The sequence below is a fragment of the Corylus avellana genome, chromosome ca7 (assembly GCF_901000735.1).
Source record: "Corylus avellana chromosome ca7, CavTom2PMs-1.0".
Lineage (NCBI taxonomy): Eukaryota > Viridiplantae > Streptophyta > Magnoliopsida > Fagales > Betulaceae > Corylus > Corylus avellana.
Window position 1 is genome coordinate 22,253,550 of NC_081547.1, and position 24,551 is coordinate 22,278,100.

Below are 24,551 nucleotides of genomic sequence, written 5' to 3' on the forward strand. Positions count from 1 at the left end.
GGTTGTGGACATGAGCTCTTGGGTTTGAGAGATGTCCGGGCAACAAGAGTAATGTTCGGACATTCCTGCGAACGAAACATTTTGATTGCCTGATGTCCGGACATGGAAGGTGGTTAGCTTTGAAAAACCCTAGCCATGTCCAGACATCCTAATTCCTTGTTTGGACGCTGCCGCACAGAGAACACTGATTGTTATTTAAAGTCTCTTTGGTCTCAACTTTCTACATCTTTTAGAGACGTTTTTCAGAGCCTCTATTTAGAGATGAGTCCCAAGACCTTGGTGTAAAACAATACAACGTTCTTGAGTGTTGTGCCAAGGGTTTGCTCATGAGAAGACTCTTGGATTGGGATTCAAGTCGGTATGCTGTGACTGCACAATCTACGCAATAACTAAAGTCTATCAGTGGTGATCGGTAAGGTGTTCATTCTTTGAACAACCTAAAGGAGTTGGAGCAGAGACACTTGGAGCGGGTCGTCATCCAGATTATCTGGGTAAAGTGGCAAAGGGTTTGTCAGTTTTACAATTGTCTGTAGTTTATTCTTCTTTTAGTAGAGTGAAATCCTGGGTTTGAATGCCCTGGAGACCTAAGTATTTGGTTGTTATATTTCTCACTCAGTATCAAAGCAGGTATAGACACCGAAGGAAAAGGAAGTTCCTTTGGAACCCCGGAATGATATGGACAGTGGACCTATTCAAACCAGCTTGGAGGTATACAATTCTCCATGTTCTATGGAGAAATCTGCTCCACTTAGGGATAGCTCTGTGGCAGGTTTGGAAATGGAAATGTTTGAAGGGGAGGATCACATTCCGTTAATGAGCTGTCCAGCATTGGGGCATTTGGGGAAGAAGGGGGCTCAGCCCGTTGACAGGGTCTTGAAGCTTGTCGAGGAATTTAGTCATTACGTGGGGCTTTTGAGTGATGGGTATGAAGGGAAGCTCTCGGAGCTATTTGTGACTATAATTGCAGATAATGAAGGGAAGGGAGCGGGCGTGACCTCAAATGCGGGAAAAAAAGGTTCGAGAGAACTTAATAATCTTGTAAGTTCCATTAATTACGATGGTAGTGCTTGTCGGGCTAGGGCTAAAGGAAGGGCACAAAGAGATTTTCTATGAAGCCAAGGATTGTTTCTTGGAATGCGAAGGGGCTGAATGAGGGTAATAAGTGTTTGAGGGTGAGAAATATGCTTAGACAATGGAAGGTGGACATTGTGTGCCTTCAAGAGACGAAAATGGAGTACATTTCCAGCAGTTTTATGAGAAATTTGTGGGTATGTGCTTATGCAGATTGGTGCTTTGTTGCATCAAGAGGAGCTTCGGGTGGCATTTTGTTGATGTGGGATAGAAGGGAGGTCATGAAGATTGAGGTTTGCGTGGGAGAGTTTGTCGCAGCCTGTTCTTTTAAGAATGTGGAGGATGATTTTGTTTGGGCTTTTACGCGGGTCTATGGTCCGAACTTTGATTACATCAGACATCTTCTTTGGGAGGAATTGGCTGGTCTCATCAGCTGGTGGGATGTGCCGTGGTGTATCGATGGTGATTTCAATGTTACTTACTTTCCTAGTGAAAGGGCGAGGGGAGCGCGTCTCACTTGTGCAATGACAGATTTCTCGGATTTCATATCCGAGCAGGGGCTTATGGATATTCCCCTTGCTGGAGGGACGTTTACTTGGTCTAATTCCTACTCACGGTCTAGGATCGATCGATTTTTAGTTTCTCCAGAATGGGAAATCAAATATCCTGACATGATACAGGAGAGGATGCTTAGACTGTGTTCGGATCATTTCCCCATCTTGCTTGATTGTGATGGCATGGTTAGGGGTAAGAGGCCTTTCAAATTCGAGAATATGTGATTGAAAACTGATGGATTTGTGGATAGGGTACGGGCTTGGTGGTCGTCTTATACTTTTTCTGGCTCTCCGAGTTTTATTTTGCCAAAAAGCCAAAGGCGGACATCAAAAGATGGAATGAGCTTGAATTTGGAAAAATGAGTGCTAGGTGCATAGAGAAACCGGAAGAGTTGAAGGCTATGGATAGATTGGAGGAAGAGAGAGATTTAGATGAAGAAGAGAAGGAAAGAAAAAGGGTGATTATTAGGGAGTTGGAGATTACTCTTTTACAAGAGGAAATTAGTTGGAGACAAAAATCCAGGATTCGTTGGCTCGAGGAGGGTGACAAGTGCACTAAGTTCTTTCATTGGATTGCCAATTCAAATCGTAGATGCAATTCCATTGATTCCATAGCTATTAATGGTTCTCTTTTTTCTAACCAAGACATCATTAAGGACCATGCGGTGCAATATTATGAGTTTTCGTTCTTTGAATGTTCCAATTGGAGGCCTAGGGGGGATAATCTTGCGTTTGATGTTTTGGATGCGGGCGAGGCTGATCGGCTAGAAGTTCCTTTTGAGGAAAGGGAGGTTTTGGAAGTGGTAAAAGGCATGGACAGAGATAAGGCTCCAGGTCCGGATGGCTTCTCTATGGCTTTTTTTCAAGATTGTTGGGAGGTGATCAAGGAAGACATTATGGTGGTCTTTTCATATTTTTATGCTCGTGGTAAGTTTGAAAAAAGCCTTAATGCTACTTTCATTTCTCTTATTCCAAAGGTGCCTGGGGCTTCTGAATTTAAGGAGTTTCACCCTATTAGTCTTATAAGTGGAACCTATAAGATTATTGCTAAAGTTCTTGCTAATAGGATGAGGAGGGTTCTGGATAGGGTGATATCAAAGCCTCATAATGCATTCGTTAAGGGTAGGCAAATTACGGATTCGATTCTTATAGCAAGTGAATGCTTGGATAGTCGGATCAGTTCTAAGGAACCGGGGCTGCTTTGTAAATTGGATATGGAGAAGGCTTATGATCATATAGATTAGAAGTTTCTCTTATATCTTCTTAGGAGGTGTGGTTTCGGCGAAAAATGGTGTTCTTGGATTGAGCGTTGTATCTCGACTGCTCGATTTTCGGTGTTGATAAATGGCACTCCTTCCGGTTTCTTTAGAAGCTCTCGAGGGGTGAGGCAGGGGGATCCTTTGTCTCCGTTTCTGTTTGTCATGGTTATGGAAGCGTTTAGTAGGATGATTGCTGCTGCCATCAATAATGGTTTTATCTCGGGCTTCTCAGTGGGAGCTAATGTGTCTGAGAGGGTCAACATTTCTCATCTTTTATTTGCAGATGATACGTTGGTTTTCTGTGGGGCGAATCTTGATCAAATTCGCTCCATTAAAGCATTACTTACTTGTTTTGAAGCTGTTTCAAGTCTAAAGGTGAATATGGCTAAATCAGCTTTGGTCCCGATAGGAGATGTGGTTAATGTGGGAGAGTTGGCTGGGGTCTTGGGCTGTGGTATAGCTTCTTTGCCATTGAAGTATTTGGGGCTCCCTTTGGGCGCTTGCTTTAAGGCCAAGACCATTTGGGATGATATTTTGGAAAAGGTTGAGCGTAGGTTGGCTAGTTGAAAAATGTTGTATCTTTCCAAGGGAGGAAGGCTCACTCTGATCAAGAGCACGCTCTCTAATCTTCCTACTTATTTCTTGTCCCTTTTCCCTTTACCTGCTTCTGTGGCCAAGCGGATAGAGAAGCTCCAATGTGATTTTCTTTGGGGTAGTCAAAACGAAGAGCTCAAGTATCACTTGGTTAACTGGGACAAGGTATGCTCTCCTATTTCTAAAGGTGGTTTAGGGATTAGGAAGTTGAGAGTTTTCAATCAAGTTTTACTAAGGAAGTGGCTGTGGCGTTACGCGCATGAGAGAGAGGCTTGGTGGAGAATTGTTGTGGATGCCAAGTTTGGTTCTGAGTGGGGTGGATGGCATTTTGTTGATACTCCTGGGCCTCATGGGGTGGGTCTTTGTAGGTATATTAGTAAGGGGTGGTGATTGTTTTCTACATACTAGATTCGATCTAGGAGATGGGTCTAAAATCAAATTTTGGGATGATGTTTGGTGCAGAGATACGATCCTCAAGGAAACTTTTCCAGGCCTATACAATATAGCTAGTGCAAAAGATGCGTCCATTGCTGACAATTTGGAGCTTACGGGTGGAACTCTTCAATGGAATGTTAGCTTCTTTCGGTCGGTCCATGATTGGGAATTGGAAGTGCTAGCCTCGTTCTGTACTATGTTATATTCTCACACAATGAGTAGGGAAGGGGAGGATAAAATTTGGTTGGTTCCGTCTAGAAAAGGGAAGTTCGATGTTAGATCTTTCTATAATACCTTGGTAAGCAAAGAGGCGAGTCCTTTTCCTTGGAAGAGTATTTGGTGCACGAAGGCACCTTCGAGAGTGGCTTTCTTTACTTGGACGGCAGTGTTAGGAAAGTTCCTTAATATTGATAATCACAGAAAGAGGAATCTTATTGTGATCAATAGATGTTGCTTGTGCAAATTAGATGGGGAGACTATTGATCACCTTTTCCTTCACTGTGAGATTGCTCATTCCTTATGGTATGCCATCTTCAATCGTTTTGGTTTGTCTTGGGTCATGCCTAGCAAGATGGAGGGCTTGTTTGCTTGTTGGTGGTCGGGAGATCGCTCTTGGAGTGCTGTTGTTTGGAAAATGGTTCCCCTATGCATCGTGTGGTGTCTGTGGTTAGAAAGGAATTAGAGATGATTTGAGGCTTCTGAGAGATCCTTGGAGGAACTCACGGCCTTTTTCTTCTATACGTTTTACACTTGGAAAGCAGCTTGGCTCGCTCCCTTAGTAATTAGCTATCTTGACTTCTTTGTTCTTTTCTCTTCTTCTATTTAGACGTTTTCCTTGTATACTCCTTGTGTACTAAGGTTGCACCCCTCTGCACTTTTGTTATATAAACACTACTTATCCAAAAAAAAAAAAAAGTTAACGTTGTAAAGCCTGTAATTGATGATGAAGTACCCAAATCCATGACTTCTGCCACTTTAAAATTAAAGTCAGATTTGTCATTCTTATATTTTAAAATGCATTTTTTCTAACTTTAAATGATTTGTTTCCCCAAGAGTATTCTTTAATTTTTTTTATTTATTTATTTTTTCTTTCACGTGAGATCATCTTAACCAAAATTTAAGCAACTATCTACCGTTTTAAGATGATACCATATAACTTCACAGAAACAGTCCCATTTTACCATTGAAATGTTCATCCACAAATCAAGCTTGTTAAATGTCAAACTTGAACATACATAACAAAGCCTACATGTGTTTTAGCTCCTCCAAAACCAATAATGCCTAAATTAAACAACCAAGCTTCCGCTTAATGCTTCTCCATTTAATATTGTAAACACTCAAATCTCAAGCTTACCACATGCCTTTGCTTTTTACAAAAAAAAAAAAAAAAAAGAAAAAAAAAAGAAGCACTAAAACATTGTTTATGGTGTAAAAAGCTACAACAAGAACACACTTCTATCGAGCATACTAGGGAGACAAAAGTCCAACCAACAAGCCAGGGAAACTAACAGAAATATTTACATCTTAACTCAGTCACAAAAGGAAGTCAAAACGATGAAGGAAGAAACCAAGCATAAAGCAATATCCAATAAAATTGAGAGCACAATCACTGTACTTGTAACTGGATAACGCGGCATACACGGAACCTTACAGCTAGAGATTATAAACTATTTCTAGTTTTGATCACATATAAAACCGAAACACTCGAATCAAACACAATCCGTATATACATCAGGAAAGCGCAAAATAATATAATTTTACTTTATTTGTTAAGAAGACAGAGAGAGAATCACATTTTGCTCACAATTCTTTGACGAGAATTGAGCGGTAATTGGGTCCTCCAATCGCCGGTGTCTATGGTGGGTTCTCCTCTGCCTCCAGCACCTCCTGATCCTGGTCCTGGTCCTCCTCCTCTGCCAACGGGGGCTTGACTCGGATTGGGCCTCCAATTATTGTTATCCAATGAATTGACGTGAAACTCAAATTCAAATCGCTCAAACTAGAAAGAAGGGGATATTAGTAAGGTAAGGGAATATTTTGGGGAAGGACTTTATGGATACGTTTGCTACTGTTGAATATGAACATGACAGAATAAGTAATATGAACATGACGGAATAAGATTATCTCAGCTTCAAAGGAACTGGGTCAGTCGGATCCATTTCAGATAGAGTGAAAAGGCCTTTACGGGTTAACGGTTATTGGCTATAACCGCTAACCGTAATCGCCTAGGCGGCTAATGAATAACCGTAATTGCTTTGGCGGTTAGTATTCGCTAACAACCGCCTATGCGATTAACCAGCGGTTAGCGATTAATAACCGTTAACTGTTTTTTAAAGAAATATTTTTTTAAAAAAATTAAGTTCATTAAAAAAACAAAAACGATGTCGTTTATATGGTAATATGATAATACCCTACTACATAGGACATCATTTCTAAATTTATATATATAAGCACAAAACGACGTCGTTTCATTTTTTTTTTTATATTTATATATATATATATATATAAATATGAATAAATACAAAATCCGTCCATGTGATTGGCCTAAATTACAAATCACTCACTTTGGTATAAAAAATAATTTATAGGTCCTTGTAGTTGGCCTAAATTACAAATCAATCTATGTTGTATAAAAAATAATTGATAAATCCTAAGAGTAGGTCAAAATAATAGTTTACTTCCTAAAATCAATTTCCGTTAAGTAACTTAACAAAATCCATTACTTTGTCACATCATACTATTATAGTAAATTTACCTAATATCTTCTATCCCTGAATTTTACCCAATGTGTAACCCTCATTCATTTTCATCTTCCTCGCCACGATTTAAAAGCATTTTGCGAGAATTTGATGGTCACATTTTGTAAAGTGACTGAGGAAGATGAAGATGAGGGAGAGTTACGCACGGAGTAAAATTTTGGGAATATAAGAGATTAGGTTAATTTATTGTATTAATATTAGGTTAATTTACTATAATAGTATCACACGGAGTGAGGGATGATGTGCAATTTTAGTTGGAGTTGTAAAATAATGTGAAAAATCCTAATTGTTATTTTTGAAAGTTAGAAATTAATAATAATATGTGTCGCGTTTTTATTGGGTATGACATTGCAAAGTGACAGATTTTGTTAATTATTTAACGGAAATTTATTTCGTGAAGTAAACTGTTATTTTGGCATACCTTGAGGACCTATAAATTCTTTTTTATACCACAGTGAGTGATTTGTAATTTAGGCCAACTACAGGGACTTATAAGTTATTTTTTATACCACATTTAGTGATTTGTAATTTAAGCCAACCACAAGAACCAATTTTACATTTATCCCATATAAATATAATATATATTATATAATATACGTAAAGGCGGTTAGCGATTTTTCATAACCGTCTTCAAGAGCGGTTAACGGTTAGTGGTTAGCAGACAATTAATAACCACCCACCCTTTCACCCCTAATTTCAGAGTCATGACTAAACCCTAAAAAGTTAATATTAAATACTTCAACTTTAAATCGTAAGTTTAAAATAGATGAATAGTATCTATTTCAAATATTTCATTTAAAATTTTAAATAGAGATGATTGTTCTTCAAACAAGACGAATTTGAATTGAATCATTCCTAACAACATATAAATGACCAAATTTTGTAATTAAAATTAAATTATATTTTGTTTAAGTTTTTAAAATATCATAATTTTAAAAATTATGTGCAAAAAAATATATTTTTTTTCTTTAGGGTGGTCCATCATCCGTTAAAAATATATATATTTTTTTCCATAAAAAAAAAAAAAAAGAACTTTTTGAGAAAAAAATATCAAGATCATCCCATTCTTGGGTAATAGATATTCCTAAGGAATAACACTATACATCACCCCATTATTATGTTCTCATCCCCCAAAGCTGACATGGCGTGATCCCATAACATTTGGTGCATAGGAATTGGTTTTTTAGTTTGGAGGAGCATGCCACATCATATTTGGGGATGAGAAGGGGATAATGGGGGTGATGAATCTGACATGACCTGTGAAATTGATATGAATCCAACACAAAATTAGTGAGTTATTGTAATACCCCAAATATTAATTGGAAATAAGTAAGCTTTGGTTTGACTATTGGATTTGTCAGAGTTTGTTTTAAAGGGAAGAATCTTAACTCATTGTCTTAGTCGAGTGTTCAAGGTTCGACAAACGAATGTTTGCTTGGAACCCTAGACCCAAACGTTCGACAAAGTAAAGATGAATGTTTGCTTGTAACCCTAGCAACGAACGTTCGACATAGTAGAAACGAGCGTTCATGTACCGGCAATACTGAATAATAACACTTCAGCCATTGAACTCCTATAAATAGCCCTCTACAATTGAAATTCATAAGCCTTCTCATATTACCTCTTGAGAAGCCGTTTCTTGCCAATCACCCCCATTTGCATGTCCTGTCTGAGCCATGAAATCTAGAGACACTACAAAGATATCAATGTGTCAATATGAGCACCTGAATGAATAACCATTAGAAAGGAAAATAATTTAGAGAAGGCCAGCTAAGAGAACACTAGACTAGTGAAAAACAAATTAATAAGACACACATTTATATCAAAGAATCTTCACTCCGAAAGATCATATGCACATTAAATAACAACTCTGATGTAAACATGTGAAGTAAAAATAGGGCATCCCAAGGCAAATTACTTTACACTCTCTGCACACTAAATTATTAAGACTCCTCATCTAGTTTCAATTGATCCAATGTGCATCCTTCATCAAATAATTCCTTAGAGGTCTCAATAGTTTGTTTTCACCTTAGGGATGAATATAACAACATTCACTGGCTACTGTTGATAGGAATTTGATCTCTCATTTTTATGTAAGAGGAAATCAGGTCGGTATAAGGATGGAGTTTGACCTCTCATTTGGCATGTCTCAACACAACCCAGGTGAACTAAAACCAAGCAGATAAAGGTAGCTTGAGGGTTATGCCCTCTGAGGGTTGAGGCACCATTAGTGACCATGAACACAATCTATTGGTTAAACCTTTTTATATATATAAATAATTGAGATATATTTAAAAAAGGCAAAGGGGCAACCCAAGTACACAGAAACAATCTATTGGTTATACTTGCCATAGAATATTGCAAAGTTTTAATATGCGAAACTAGCAGAATTGTTCTTTAATTCTTTTACCAAAACTCCTAAAAAAGGGGAAAAGATACACACAACGGGTCTAGTGAGCCTTTTAGAGTCTTTTTGGATGCCCTTGGACCTAGAGAAAGTTTTGAAACAAGAAATCTTATGTGGCCAATCAACAAGCCAGAATCGGAAAATTGCAGCATGACAAGGTCAAATATTTTTTTGATAAGTTATGTTTATATATCAAAAGCGTAGAAGGGCGCAACCCTAGTACACAAGGAGTATACAAGAGAAATGTCTAACTAGGAGAAGAGAAAAGAACAAGAAAATTGGGATAGTTAATCACTAAAGGAGCGAGCCCAGCTGCTGTCCAAGTGAAAAGCGTGTAAAAAAAGAAGGTCGTGAGTTCCTCCAAGGATCTCTCACAATCCTCAAAGCATCTCGCATTCCTTTCTAATCATAAACACCACACGAGGCATAGAGGAACCATCTTCAACACAACAACGCTTCGAGAACGACCTTTCAACCACCAACAAGCAAACAAGCCCGCCACCTTACTAGGCATGACCCATGATAATCCAAACCAACTAAATATATAAGTTCCAAAGTTAACCAATTACCTAATATTGATATGACCGTAACGAAAAAGACCTTGATAAATATTATAAAGCCCCTCCCATACATAGCAAAAGAGAGAGAAATTGATGAGGAAAGCAGTGGTTGCCCAAAGAAAATATCATCAAATCTCTTTCTCCTCTTTTTCTTTTTTCTTTTTTGGGTACAGATCAAATCTCAAAATGAATAACAGTGAATTATTAGTGTTATAGATTTACATATGATGATAAAACCATTACAGAATTCATTCACTTCAAAGGCATGGGTAAGGGGCTGTCAGTGGTTTATGAAAACATAACTCAAAAGGTGATCATGGCAATTGCCCTTGGTTGTGAACTTGGGATGACAAACCTATTAATCCTATTCAATATGAAACAATAAAAACAGACACCACGCTAGAGAAAAAACAAATATTGAAGGAAAATGGTGGGTGGGGGAGATGAACAAAGAACATGCATAAGCAATTTTTGTTTTGATAACTAATAATGTGTTTTATTAAAGAAAAAGAAAAGCGTGAGGTGCCCCTTATTACTCAAGAAGTGTACACAGGGAAGCCAAAGCAAGCCTAAAGAAAAACCCAACAACCCACCCAAAGCCCTCAACACAAACACCAAGGGCAACCAAGACTAACCCACTGAACTTTTTCTTTGATAAGTAATGTTGTATATATCAAAAAAATGCAAATTTAAGAGGTGCAACAACGCTATTACACAGGAAGTATAACAAGAGAGCGCCTAGATGCACCTGATGTAGGACGATATTTACCTATATTTTTGGTAAAAACGAAAATAAGGAAAATATCAAAAATAATATTGGAGTAGCGCCGCTTGATCAGAATTTTATCCGTTCTCAGACAATGGAAGTGCAAAATGAAAGATTGTCATGATTCCCGCTGATTATCAATTTTATATTAGGATTTTATTTTATTTTATTAAAACATTATTTTCTTTCCTTAATAGGGTTAGATTTGCTTTAATTATTTTTCTTTCCTACTATGATTAGATTTACTTTCTCTACTAGGATTAGATTTACTTTCTCTACTAGAAGTAGGTTTACTTTCTCTACAAGTATTTATTTTCTATAAATAGGCTTGCTTATTTTGTAAAACAAAATCCATTGAATTATTATAAAATAAGAGAATTCTCTCTCAAATACTCTGCGGAGTTTTATCTTTCTTTTAGCCTGCGGGTTTGTTTTTATCTTTTTGGGTAGAAGACGAAAACGCTTCTCCTCGCAAAACCAAAGGCGCTACTCTTTGATTAGTTACCTTAGTCTTCCACTAAGTTAACACCCAAGAAAAACCCTAAGCTCACAAGGAGCACCCACAAGAGACCCCAAAGACCCACCCAAGAACCCTCAAAGCAAACACCCAAAGCCCAAAAAACACCCCACACGAAAGCCTACACCCCTATAATATTGTCCTTCCTACCCTGAGCAACCCTGCCGGCTAAGCCAAAGTTGATGGAACTTTCTAAGCTCAACAACTCTCTCTTGCCACAATTCCAGAGGATCTTTCTCACCCTTCGTCGAGACAACGCCCACGTTTGAGGACAAGTCCCCAACACCTTGAGAACCCTGTCGCAACACCTCGCTAGCCGAAGACTCCGAACCACCAAAAGACGAATCAAGATCCAAAATAGGGCCAGTCCCCTTTGGATTCGACTCAGTAGAACCCAGAGACAGCACTTCATCCTCCTCAGGCGGAGAGGAAGACACAGGCCTAAAAAACCCACGCCGGAACAGACCCTTCATCGGAGATGGAAATCGGACATCAATCTTACCCGTTGGAGAAGCAGAGACCGCCGCTTCACCCATCGCCGTAGAATCAACCCCAAGACCCGCTTTAGGACTCAGAGCCACAGCATCACCCGAAGTAGAACTAACCCGGAAATTTGCATCCAAAGGCTTTCAGCCTATACCCAAGAAGAAAATTAGGTTTCGGTTCCAACCAAGAGAAAACCTGGTCCAGGTCAACCCAAAACTTCCCCAAATAATTGGGCTTTACCCTCAACTTGACACCCAGCCCAGCCCTCATCCTAATTCCCCTTAGCTTTGATCTTTAGGCCCAACCCGAAAGAAATAACCTGATCCATGTCAGCCCTAACCTTTGCAAGAAGCATCTTCAGCGAGAGCAAGATCCTCAACGCCTCCAGCATTGAGGCGCCGCCACCCAGAGGAAGGCTCCTCCCCAGCTCAAAGCAAACCTCCACAGGAGCCTAAGCTTCAACGACGGCTTCAAACCACCCGGAGTCGGGACAAGCACAGCCGCAAAGGACCGTTTAGGCAAGCTGCCATCCTCACTGGCTAACCCACTGAACTATCCCCACAGAACCACACAACAACTCAGTTCTTTTTTGTTGGTTTTTAGTTGGCCTAATCAGTGTCCAAAACATGTGCCTTTGTATTTTATAGCATTGAGTAGTGTTTTACTTAGGCTTTAGGATGAAGAGTTGAAGACTTCTCAAAGAAATCAAGTACAAAAGCTCATGTCCAGACAGGTGGATTGATATCCACACATGGTTCTGCCAACAGGTTGTGCGCGCTGGCCTATGCACAAATGTCCAAACATCGTGACTTCCATGGAGTTGTTTGCATTGATCAGTGTGATGGTGTCCAGACATGAAGACATCTAGGTTGTCGTTTGCGCTAATCCGTGTGATGGTCTCCGGACATGAAGACTTCCAGAGAGTTTTGTGTGCTTCTCTATGAGCAATGGTCTTTGGACAAGATGGATTCCAAGGAGCTTCGTGTGCTTCTCTGTGTGCAGCTGTCCGGACATGGTACTATGATTAATAATGAAACCCTAATCATGTCCGGATAGGTTATTTTGGTGTCCGGGCCATGCCGTTGAAATTCATAATCAACTTTGGAATTCAAGTCTAATTTTGATAAGCCTATAAGGGGTTTCAAAAGGCACAATTTTTTAAGAACAAGCAAGAGAGTCTAGTGAGCTAAACACCATTGATATTGAGTGTTCCAAACACCGAGTGTTTAGAGTTTTGTGCCAAGAGATCATTGATGGTATGAGCCTTGACGTTTAGATCTCTTGGAGTTTCCAAACCACATTGTTGATTTCTGCATCAACAATGAGCTGAAGTCTACCGGTGGCTCGACAAGGGAATTATGCTACAGTGGTTGTAAGTGTCTATGCATGTGTAGTATTCTTAGTGATTGAGTTCCTGAGTTTGCCTCCAAGCGGATTAACCTTTGAAGTGTTAAAAGAGATTTCCACCTCATCAACAGAAATTCTTTGTTGTTGATGTGAGATTGATTTATCGTTTATGGTGGTTTGAGATTTTTATTACTGCAATATTTTTAATTGATATATTTGATGTGTATTGGTTGCTTGTGATCATTGGGGTGGGGTCGCTATTCTGCATCTTGCAATTGGAATAAGAGCGGTTTCACTTTGTCCGGATTAAATTCTTGGGTGTGATCCTTGACCCCTATTTTTATGGAGTTAATCTTTCCAAATGCTTTGGATATGAGCAATATTGTGAAAGGTGGGAATTTTGGGTCTCTTACCGATTCTATGAATAACGTCCTAGAGTCTCATGACTCTTAACTCTATATAGTTATCCGAGGATGACTTTGAGCAGGTAAATGATCTGCAGTTTTCGTATAATAATCACTTTGAGAAATTTTCTGATTTGTCAAAGATGAACAAAAGAGCTTCCAAAAAGCTCAAAGATATTGATAGCAAAAAAGATCGCTTGCTTGATGAGTTGAAAAATCCTTTTGATATATGTGAGTCTGTGATGCTTTACAAGCTGAAAATATCATGTTAGTGACTAAGGTTAAATCTCTTGTGAAAGAATAAATGAGACAGGATTCTTTGAATAAACTCTCAAGTGATAATTTGAAAATTTAATTTGGTGTGCATTAACTGAGTATGAGTTGTGGTTCTTTTAATGCTTTTCACATGCTTGTGTGTCTATGAATAAGACCATGCTTGTCAAGCATGTGAATGCTAATGGAGTCAAGGCTAATGTAGCCTATATGGATAGGGAAAAAATCCGTTTGTTTGCATGATTGTGTGAATCCCAAATCCATGACTTCTTCTAAGAAACAGACTTCAACCAAGTTTGTTCCTACGTATTTTCATTGTGGGATTGTTGGTCACACTAGACCAAACTGCCTTATTTTGAGATACAAAAGACTTGGAGGAAAAAGAATGTCTCTAGGAGAGATGAACCTGATTATAAGAATCAGGTTAGAGCCTTGACTGAGCAAGTCAAGCTCATTAGTGAGAGACTTGATGAGTTGTCGAAATTGTCTTCCATGGTTAAGAAAAATAGAACTCAAGGGACCTATGACCATCCCATGACCAAACCCAAGCTCAAAAAGGTCTGGAAGAAAGATGATTCCTTGTGTTTCGTTCCCCACACTACACTTAAGGTGCTTAACGCTTGCCTTTGGTTCCTCAACAGTGGCTGCTCTAGACACATGTCGTGGGATAAGCCTACGTATAAACAAATTGATGAGTGCAAGGGTGGTAATGTCACCTTTGGTGATGGTAGTCAGTCACAAGTGAAGGACAAGGACACAGTTGAGATTCCAGGACTTCCATTGCCACACAATGTGCTCTATGACAAAAGTCTCAAGGTGAACCTGGCAAGTATAGTCAAATATGTGATGATGATCTCATGCTGCAATTCTCCAAGAAGCAATGTAATGACTTCAACAACAATGGAGAATGGATCATGGGAGGACTAAAGACAACTGATAACTGTTATGCGGTTGAGCCAAGTACCACTTTAAGCTGCAACAGAGCCAAGTTTCATAAAGTGGAATTGTGGCATCACTGCTTGGGACATCTAAACTTTAAAGGATCTCTCCAAGGCAGCAAAGAAGGATTTCATACTTGGGCTGCCTAAATTGGTAAAGATAGAGAAGACCGTTTGTGAACCAAGTCAATGGGAAAGCATATCAAGTCCCAACACGGGAAGACAAATTCCATCCACACTCTAGACCTCTCGAGCTGCTTCACATGGACTTGATGTGACCATCAAGCACCGAAAGTATAGGGGGAAGGAAGTACATGGTAATTGTTGATAACTTACCAAGATATTCATGGGTCATTTTACTCCGAGAAAAGTCTGAAGCCTTTGAACATGCCAAAGTCATATTCAAGAAGCTACAAAATGGAAAGGGCTACTACATAAAGAGAATTCGAAGTGACCATGTCAAAGAATTTGAGAATACAAGTTTTGCAGACTTCCGTGAGGAGAACGACACCAAGCAAGAGTTTTCGGCACCCATCACTCCTCAACAAAATGAAGTGGTTGAAAGAAAGAGTCAAGTGATGAATTGTAAAAATCTGGCCACCTATTTTTGGGAAGCTGTCAAAATTGCATGTCACATTATCAATAGGGTCTACCTACAATCACGAACTGCAAAGACCTCATGTGAGTGGTGGAAAGAAAAGGAGCCCACTGTCAAGTACTTTCATTTTTTGATAAGTAATATTGTATATATCAAAAAAAGCGCAATGCGCCTCTAGGTACACAAGAAAGAATACATAGGTAGCCCAACTTAAAACCCAAAGACAAAACCCAAGAAGACCCAAACCAAAAATCCACCAAGTAACCACAGCCAAACGGAAAAACCAAAAAGAGAACCCAAAGACTAAAGCCCACACTAGCCCAACACCAGCCCTAAAAACCCAAATCCCCTAATGCACCTCTGGGGGAAATGAAAATGCATTTTTGGTTCCAACACAACCCCGCCGACGTTGGCACCTTTCCGAAGAAAGTCTCCCTCAAGCCTCATAATTGATGGAGCATTCTAAATTCTTGAGTTCCTTCTTCCCTTTTACCTTTGGAGTATAGGGCTCCATCTCCTCTTCAATATTCGAAAAAAGCTTCAAAAGACTTTTCTCGGCACCTCCTTTACCACCAGACAATCCCACAATGGAGGCAAATTTCACCGCATCTAGCACCACCTCCGAATAGTTCTCCACCCCCTTCTTCGTAGTTTCCACCACAACCTCGGCAAACAACTCCTTGTTCTTATGCAACAACTGCTTAGCAATCTTCTCCTTCACTCTCCGGGTATACCCTATTTGAGACTTGGAGACAGAGGAGTAAATTGGAAGACCACCCTCCGACATGCAAGGAAAAGGTTTGCTGAGTCTCAAACCCAATTCTGCCATGTGCTTCTTCGAAGAAGAACAGACTTGTGATTCTTCGACGACAACCTTAGAACCTTTAACTGAAGATGAAGCCTACTTCATCGCAGGCAAAGAAGGAGAAGCATTTCTAGACCCTAAAAACCCTTGATGAAGCAACCCTTTTTCCGATGCCAGGATACGATCAGCCTTAACAAGAGCTACCTCCAAAGGGACACAAACCACTGCCAGAGACGCTTGAGAGGCAGAGGCCTCTGCCAGATAGATAGCGGCCTTCACCTTGGCAACAGGGGAAACAGATACCCTGGACACAGTACTCACCAGAATATTCTACCGGCCCTGGGCTGTCTCCGGTAACATAGCAGCCTCCGACGACGAACTAGGTCTCAACACGCAACCATGAATAGTTATCCCATCACCGAAACAGCATCCCATCGCCTTCTCCAATCCAACTTCCACAGAAGGCTCCGGCTGCACCTCCGCCATCGTTGTACACACGGCGACCAGGCCTAAAAACCCGATCGAAGAAGGAGAACCCACTTTGGAGCCTGAAAACCCCCGATTGATCAAACCATTCACCGAGGAAAAGATCCGATCAGTCTGAGCTAAAACTTCCTTTGTTGCCGCGTAATAGACAGCCAGAGTACTCGCCGGAGAGCTAGCCACCGCTGGAGATTCCGGTAACAAAGTAGTCTTCGATGGGAAACCCAAATCAGGAAAACAAACTGACTACGACACATCCTGCAGACTCGAAGGAGACCTAGCCGGCAGCTCCACATCTGCTTTAGTGACCGAAGGAGCAAAAACAGAAACAGGCTTCAAAAAATTTGAGGACAGACCCAAACCCAGATCCGAATCTAGCGTCGAAAATTGACCCGAACCTGCTTCAAGGATAGACCTAGATTCTCGACCAAAGGTTGCTTTAGCTAAGCCAAACAAACCAAACCTTTTCCTCCTACGCTTGGGCTTTGAGGCTAACCCAACAAGGACCCGGTCCAACTTAGATTGAATTTGCCCTAGATTCCTCAATAACCCAGTAATACCAAAATTACCCTTCCTCTTCTTGGACCTCAAAGACATAGCCGCCGCCACCGTGGCCTAGGCATACTCTCCAACGCATAGCAATCCATGGCAGATCGCAACCCTTCTCCATCAGACCCCGTCTCATAACAAGAAGGCACCGGGAATAGATCGAGAAAACTTGAGGAGAGAACCTTCAATCCAACTGCTTTCGCCTCATCACCAGAAGTAGATTGAAGGACATCCACAAACAACCTCCCAGAATTAGCATCTGAAGGAGGAGGATTCACAAGAATCCCCACCGTAGATGGAACCCCCAAGATCCACCAACCCAGCCTTCTTAATTTGAACTGCCAATAGATGCCGAAGCTCTCCCGCAAATCGCCACCACCCCCTCCCAAAACGGCTCTTCGGAAGCCAAATGACTCCCTTGCGACCACCCTCAACAAAAACTGACACCTCCAAGAACCTTCCAACCTTATTACCTCCCCCGTGGACCATTGTAACCTTATCTCCCTCACGGTAAGATTTGGCAATTTCTTCCTTCACCTGAGACTGAATCGCCGCCTCCACCGTCTCCACCAACCACGACGAACATTGGATGCTCGCAAAAATATACCCAACGAATCCTTTTCTCCTTTCCTTCAGACAAAGATTAGGACACCCACCTTTTGCCGAAAGGCAGAAAGTTTTAGCTTCAAAAGAGAAGTTGCGCTCCATGGAAACTCGCCGGACCCTAGCGTGCAACGCCTATCGCGCCATCGCTAGGGCAGTCTCTCTCTTGTGGACCTTATGATCAAGATAATCGAATTTGTTCATAAGTACATTGTGTATTTTGAAGATGTTGAAGAAGCTATTGATACGGCTGTTGTGTAGGAAACATCCATAAAGGTTTTGAGATCCTTAGAAAGTTACAAGAGGCATAATGATCCAAAGTGGAGGGAAGCGATGCAAGAGGAGATGAGAGCCTTCATAAAAATAAGACACGAGATATCATCGAATTCCAAGTACTTTCATGTCTTCGAAAGTGTTACATTTTGAGAGATGGGCTTTCATTTGGCCTATTCAGTGTCCAAAACATGTTCCTATGTATTTTATGGTATTGGGTAGTTTTGGTAGAAGAGTTGAATACTTCTCAAAGAAATCAAGCATAGAAGCTCATGCCGGAACATGTGGATTAATGACTAAATATGGTCCTAGCAAAAAGTTGTGTGCACTAGCCTCTGCGCACATGTCTACACATGGTGACTTCCCGGGAGTTGTGTGTGTTGATCAGTCCAATGGTGTCCGAACATGAAAACTACCAAGGAGTTGTGTGTGTTGATCTGTGCGATGGTGTCTGCACATGAGGACTTCAAGAGACCGCACGTGCGCTGGTGTACGAACATGATAGACTCCAAGGAGCTCCGTGTGCTGTTGTGTTCGCAGCTGTCCAAACATGGAACTGTGATTAGGCATTAAACCCTAATCATGTCCGGACAAATTATTTTGGCGTCCAGAAATTGCCACTAAAAATCATAACCAACTTTGGAATTCAAGTAAGATTTTCATAAGCCCATAAGGGATTTGAAAAGGAACGATTTTTTAAGAAAAAGAAGAACAAGCATGAGAGACTACTGAGCTAAGCACCATTGGTATTGAGTGGTCCAAACACCGAGTACTTAAGAGTTTTGTGCCAAGAGATCATTATTGATGGTATGAGCCTTGAGGTTTAGATTTCTTGGACTTACCAATCCACATTGCTGATTTCTACATCAACAAGTCTATCAATGGGTTAGTAAGGGAATCAGATAAGAAAGATAGGCCAGTGACGAGCTGGAGTTGTCAAATGAGGAGCTTGTCTGCACACAGATCATCTTAGCGTTACAATGGTTGTACGTGTCTATGAATGTGAAGTATTCTTTCTCGGTAATTGATTTCCTGTATTTTGCTGCCCTATAGTGGTTTTACCATTAAAGTGTTCAAAGGTTTCTACTCCATCAACAAAAATTATGTGGTGTTGATGTGTGATAGATTTATGGTGGTTTCAGATTTTTATTACTGCAGTATTTTTAATTGATATATTTGCTGCGTATTGGTTTCTTGTGATCATTGAGATCACTAGTCCGTGTCGTGCATTTTTGATAATCCGTTTAAATGGCAAAGCAACCCAACAAATGCTAGACATACCTATTCAACTCCATGTAGTATCTGCCTTCTCTCCACATCCCCACCAATAAAATATTGGCAATAGTACATTTCAGGACGTGAGGAAAAAAAAAGGACCATCTTTCTACCTTTCAAAAGAATTGCATCCTTGTTCACAATGATAAAGTCACGAAAACATAAGTAACTATGTATACATACAATCATGTATCTATATATGTACCTATCCAAGTAATGTATGTCTGGATATATAATGTGTGAATGTAGTGAAAAATATTCATGTACCAGTGTCAAAAGCACAAAATTAGAGAGAAACGGGATGGATATTAAATATGCAAGTAAAATCAAGCACAACACTCTATATACCTGAATCTCGGGGGTTATTGCTACTGCCAGCAGCATTGGATGGCAAAGAATTGCCTATAGGATTCTGAGACTTGGTCTCCATTGTAAGCATCTTCAGAGATATTTTTCGTAAATAATCTGACTGAAATGAGGGATCAACAAAAAAAACTTAAATCTCATGGCACTATAAGATGCAAAAAAGAAAAAGAAGTACCGTAGTATTATCTATTCTCCAAGTATACATGCAAGGAAATGTATGTATACATCATGAAAGTTATGGGAGCATTATGATGGAAGTACCTGGCTTGAGGCAGCAGCATAAATCTTTTCCTCAAACCTTGTGGCTATTTTCTTGAGTTCATGTAATCCCTCTTCGCCAGAAGTGGGAAGATGCCTCTTCAATGTATCCATTCTATAAAAATCAGATGTATTCTTAATAAATACCGGCCACAAAGAGATCCAAATTGATAAACTATGCTGACAGTGCAGAACTTAAGCCACAAAAACACCAAGAGAAACTATAAATACAATTTCATGAAATTTAAAATGAAAACAAAAAACAAAAAACAAGTACTTTTCCAGGGAAAGAAAGAGAAGCGGCAGTACATGACTGTTTATGCTTTACCATCTGGAAGCCACAAACTTGGAACTCCGAAAAATGTTCTCTCAACTTAATTTTTCAGTTTATAAGGGCGGGGCAGCAACACTGCACTAGCACTTCAGCAAGTTTCACTAGCACTTTTTTTTTTTTGATAAATAATGTATATTCAAACAACGAGCAAAGGGGCGCAATCCATATACACAAGAAATATACGAGAGAACCCTTAATCCATGGTTATCATTGGGACTCAACTTAGACATATAAACATCCACAAAGGCCAAAAAACCTTTACTGCTAATCTTCAGTATACATCGTGGGAAGACCAAGATAACTTTTTTTGGGGGGTTAAGTGAGACCTATGTAACTTGAGAGTGTAGTGTTACAATTATTAGTCACACAACAGCACACCTTGCTTTCACATCATAGACCCCCAAGCTTTCCTGAACATATTATGTTAGGTTTTGTAATTGGCTCATGTCCAAAGCTTAATTTTATGTTTTGGAAACTTGGGAAGTTGTGTGCGTAACATAGGTTGTCCGGACCTAGTTAGTTCAAGGGAATCACCGACCTTGGGCCTGTACAAACACGATAGTGGACACTCACCCTCGGGTTTAAGTGATGTCCGGACATTGGTATGGCGGCCTGGGCATGAGCTACTCTAGAATGGCGTTGTCTACAGAAAGATCCAGACTTGGTTGTGGACATGAGCTCTTGGGTTTGAGAGATGTCCGAACATGAACATAGATGTCCAGGCATCAAGAGTCCAGGAAGTTTTACTGTCCCCTGAACTGTCTGGACATTCCTGCGAGCGAAACATTTTGATTGCCTGATGTCCAGACATGGAAGGTGGTTATCTTTGAAAAACCCTAGCCATGTCCAGACATCCTACTTCCTTGTTTTAACGCTGCCGCACAGAAAACACTAATTGTTATTTAAAGTCTGTTTGATCTCAACTTTCTACATCTCTTAGAGACGTTTTTCAGAGCCTCCAAAGAGAGTATTTAGAGATGAGTCCCAAGACCTTGGTGTAAAACTATACAACGTTCTTGAGTGTTGTGCCAAGGGTTTGCTCATGAGAAGACTCTTGGATTGGGATTCAAGTAGGCGTGCTGTGACTACACAATCTAGGCAATAACTAAAGTCTATCGGTGGTGATCAGTAAGGTGTTCATTCTCTGAAGAACAACCTAAAGGAGTTGGAGTAGAGACACTTGGAGCAAGTCGTCCTCCAGATTGTCTGGGTAAAGTGGCAAAGGGGTTGTCAATTTTACAATTGTCTGTAGTTTGTTCTTCTTTTAGTAGTGAAATCCTAGGTTTGAATGCCCCGGAGAGGTTTTTCCTTAGTGCAAAGTTTTCCTCTTCGTCAACATAAACATTGTGTTGTATGATTGTTAGTGATTGTTGGCTTGATATTTTTATACACATGTGTTCAATTAATATATTGATTAATTGCATATTGGTATATGCTTCCACGTGTTTGGAGTTAGAATTGGTTGTTATATTTCTCAGTCGGTATCAGAGCGGGTATAGAGACCAAAGGAAAAGGTCTTTTCCCTGTGTGATCCTTGACCCCATTCATGAATCCATCTGTGAATTTTGTGTTGTTTTGTGAGAACATGGATGTTCCTACAACTAGTATGAAGTGCCTCTCGGAGATTTGACTGTGTAGAAAACAATCTCCTTGAGAATTTGTCAGATTTTGGCAAAAGTGTTCAAAAAAACTCACTAATATTTGGAGGAAAAAATAAATTTTAATCTCTAAATTAAAGAATGCATGTGCTGTTTGTTGTGCCTTAACAGGCTAAAAACACATGTTTGAGAGATAAGTTAAAAATTCTTGAGACAAAATTGTGTAAACTCTCAAGTAGTCACTTTAAGAGTATGCTTTGTGAGCACTCTTCTAATATGAATTGTGATGGTGATACTGTTTCTTCTTCACATGCTTGTGTGCCTTTAAACAAAGTTATGGTTGTAAAGCCTGTGATTGATGATGAAGTAGGCTACCCAAATCCATGACTTCTGCCACTTTAAAATTAAAGTCAGATTTGTCATTCTTTTTTGATGTCGAAAAATTTCCATCCTCTATGTCAGTATGGGGATTCGAAGATTTGTCATTCTTATATTTTAAAATGCATTTTTTCAAACTTTCAAGGATTTTTTTCCCCAAGAGTATTCTTTAATTTTATTTATTTATTTTTTTTCTTTCACGTGAGATCATCTTGACCAAAATTTAAGCAACTATCTACCGTTTTAAGATGATACCATATAACTTCACAGAAATAGTTCCATTTTACCATTGAAATGTTCATCCACAAATCAAGCTTGTTAAATGTCAAACATGCACGTACATTACAAAGCCTACATGTGTTTTAGGCTTTTCGCTCCTCCAAAACCAATAGTGCCTAAATTAAAAAACCAAGCTTCCGCTTAATGCTTCTCCATTTAATATTGTAAACACTCAAAACACTGTTTATGGTGTAAAAAGCTACTACAAGAACACACTTCTATCGAGCTTACTAGGGAGACACGAGTCCAACCGGCAGGCCAGGGAAACTGACCCTAACAGAAATATTTACATCTTAACACAAAAGGCAGTCAAAACGATGAACGCAAAGTTGGTCAAAAAAAAACAAAACAAAACAAAACAAAACAAAACAAAAAAAACAAAAAAAAAAAAAGCAAACAAACAAACAAACAAACGAAGCATAAAGCAATATCCAATAACATCGAGAGCGCAATCACTGTACTTCTCTAACTGTATAACGCGGCATACATGGAACCCACAGCTAGGATTAGAAACTATTTCTAGTTTTGATCGTATATATATATATATATCAGGGAAACTCTCAAATCAAAAACACAATCCATATATATATCAGGAAAGCGCAACATAGAATTTTACTTTATTCGTTAAGAAGAGATAGAGAGAGAGAGAGAATCACATTTTGTTCACAACTCTTTGACGAGAATCGAGCGGTAATTGGATCCTCCAATCGCCGGTGTCCATGGTGGGTTCTCCTCCGCCTCCTGCGCGTACTGCTCCTGGTCCTCCTCCTCCCCCAACGTGGGCTTGAATCGGATTAGGCCTCCAATTATTGGTATCCATTGAATTGAAGTGAAACTCAAATTCAAATCGCTCAAACTAGAAAGAAGGGGATATTGGTAAGGTAAGGGAATATTTTGGGCAGAACTTTATGGATACGTTTGCTACTGTGTAATATGAACACGACGGAATAAGATTCTCTCAGCCTCAAATGAACTGAGCCGTGGAACCATTTGATAGGGTCAAAAGACTGACTAACCGTAACCGCCTGTACGTTTAGTAAGCTTTACAGTAACTAACCCTTAATAATCACAAGCTTTACAGTAATTAACCCTTAATAACCGTTAATTGCTTTAAAAAAAAAATTACATAAAAAATAAAATAAAATAACAAGAAACCATGCATAAAGCAATATCCAATAAAATCGAGAGCGCAATCACTGTACTTGTAAGTGTATAACGAGGCATACACGGAAACTTACAGTTAGAGATTAGAAACTATTTCTAGTTTTGATCATATATAAAACCGAAACACTCAAATCAATCTCAATCCGTGTATATATATATATATATATATATATATATATATAAGGAAAGCGCAAAATAGAATTTTACTTTATTCGTTAAGAAGAGAGAGAGAGAATCACATTTTGTTATCGGTCGGTAATTGGGTCCTCCAAACGCCGGTGACAATGGTGGGTTCTCCTCCGCCTCCAGCGCCTACTGCTCCTGGTCCTCCTCCTCCCCCAACGGGGTCTTGACTCGGATTGGGCCTCCAATTATTGGTATCCATTGAATTGAAGTGAAACTCAAATTAAAATCGCTCAAACTAGAAAGAAGGGGATATTGCTAAGAGCATTCCTTAACAGCCTCACTAAATTTTACTTACCTAACAACTCACATTTTTTAACAGTCTCACCAAATTTTATTTATCTAATAACTTACATTTTTAGAGCACCCACCACCGTTTCACTATTTTAACAATCCACTTTTACTATTCTATTTAAATATTATTTTTCAACAATTTGTTTATTCTTAGGAAAAAAAAAAAAAAAAAATGAGTTGTTTAATCAATAAGTGAGTGAACAATATTTTTTATATTTGGTGAGTACTGTTTACTTTACTTTTTTTTTTTTACGTAATGGGTTTGAAAAGTAGAGATTTAAGCTACTTTTGTTAAATTGTCTCACCAAAATAACCTAAAAATGGTTTTGGTGAGGCTCAAAAGAGTGCTCTAAGGCAGGGGTGGCAAAATGAGTACCTGACACGACTCGATTACGACCCGCGGGTACCCGTTACATGATTAGCCTATATCCAGACACGACCCGTTTAGCTAAACGGGTAATCGGATCTGACACGAAAATAGTCAGGTAACCCGACACAACCCGGTTTACCCATTTAAAATAACCGGGTCTAATTAGGTAGACACGACCCGTTAAAATCCTAAACTATAAATTTTTTTTTTAAAAAAAAAGAATTGTATTAATAATACATCAATACAGTCAATGCAAAAAATTGAGTTCCAAGATATTAAAGGCTTTAATAAAGGATAAAAAAAAAAATAAAAAAAAAAAAAAAGGAAAGTGACCGTAATTGTACTCCAAAAGAAATTACTAAACTCATGAT

The 24,551-nt window shown here is 39.4% G+C and overlaps 1 protein-coding gene across 1 annotated transcript in view; it reads right to left on the reverse strand.

The window, feature by feature from the left end:
• Nucleotides 1-23,025, reverse strand: part of LOC132187481 (uncharacterized) — a gene marked incomplete at its 5' end in the record, with an annotated part of 34,283 nt that extends 11,258 nt beyond the window's left edge. Inside the window, 5 exon segments of the mRNA XM_059601806.1 lie at nucleotides 5,707-5,912; nucleotides 8,294-8,364; nucleotides 19,305-19,425; nucleotides 19,584-19,695; nucleotides 22,826-23,025. Coding sequence (XP_059457789.1) covers nucleotides 5,707-5,912; nucleotides 8,294-8,364; nucleotides 19,305-19,425; nucleotides 19,584-19,695; nucleotides 22,826-23,025 — 710 coding nt within the window.
• Nucleotides 23,026-24,551: the final 1,526 nt, after the last annotated feature.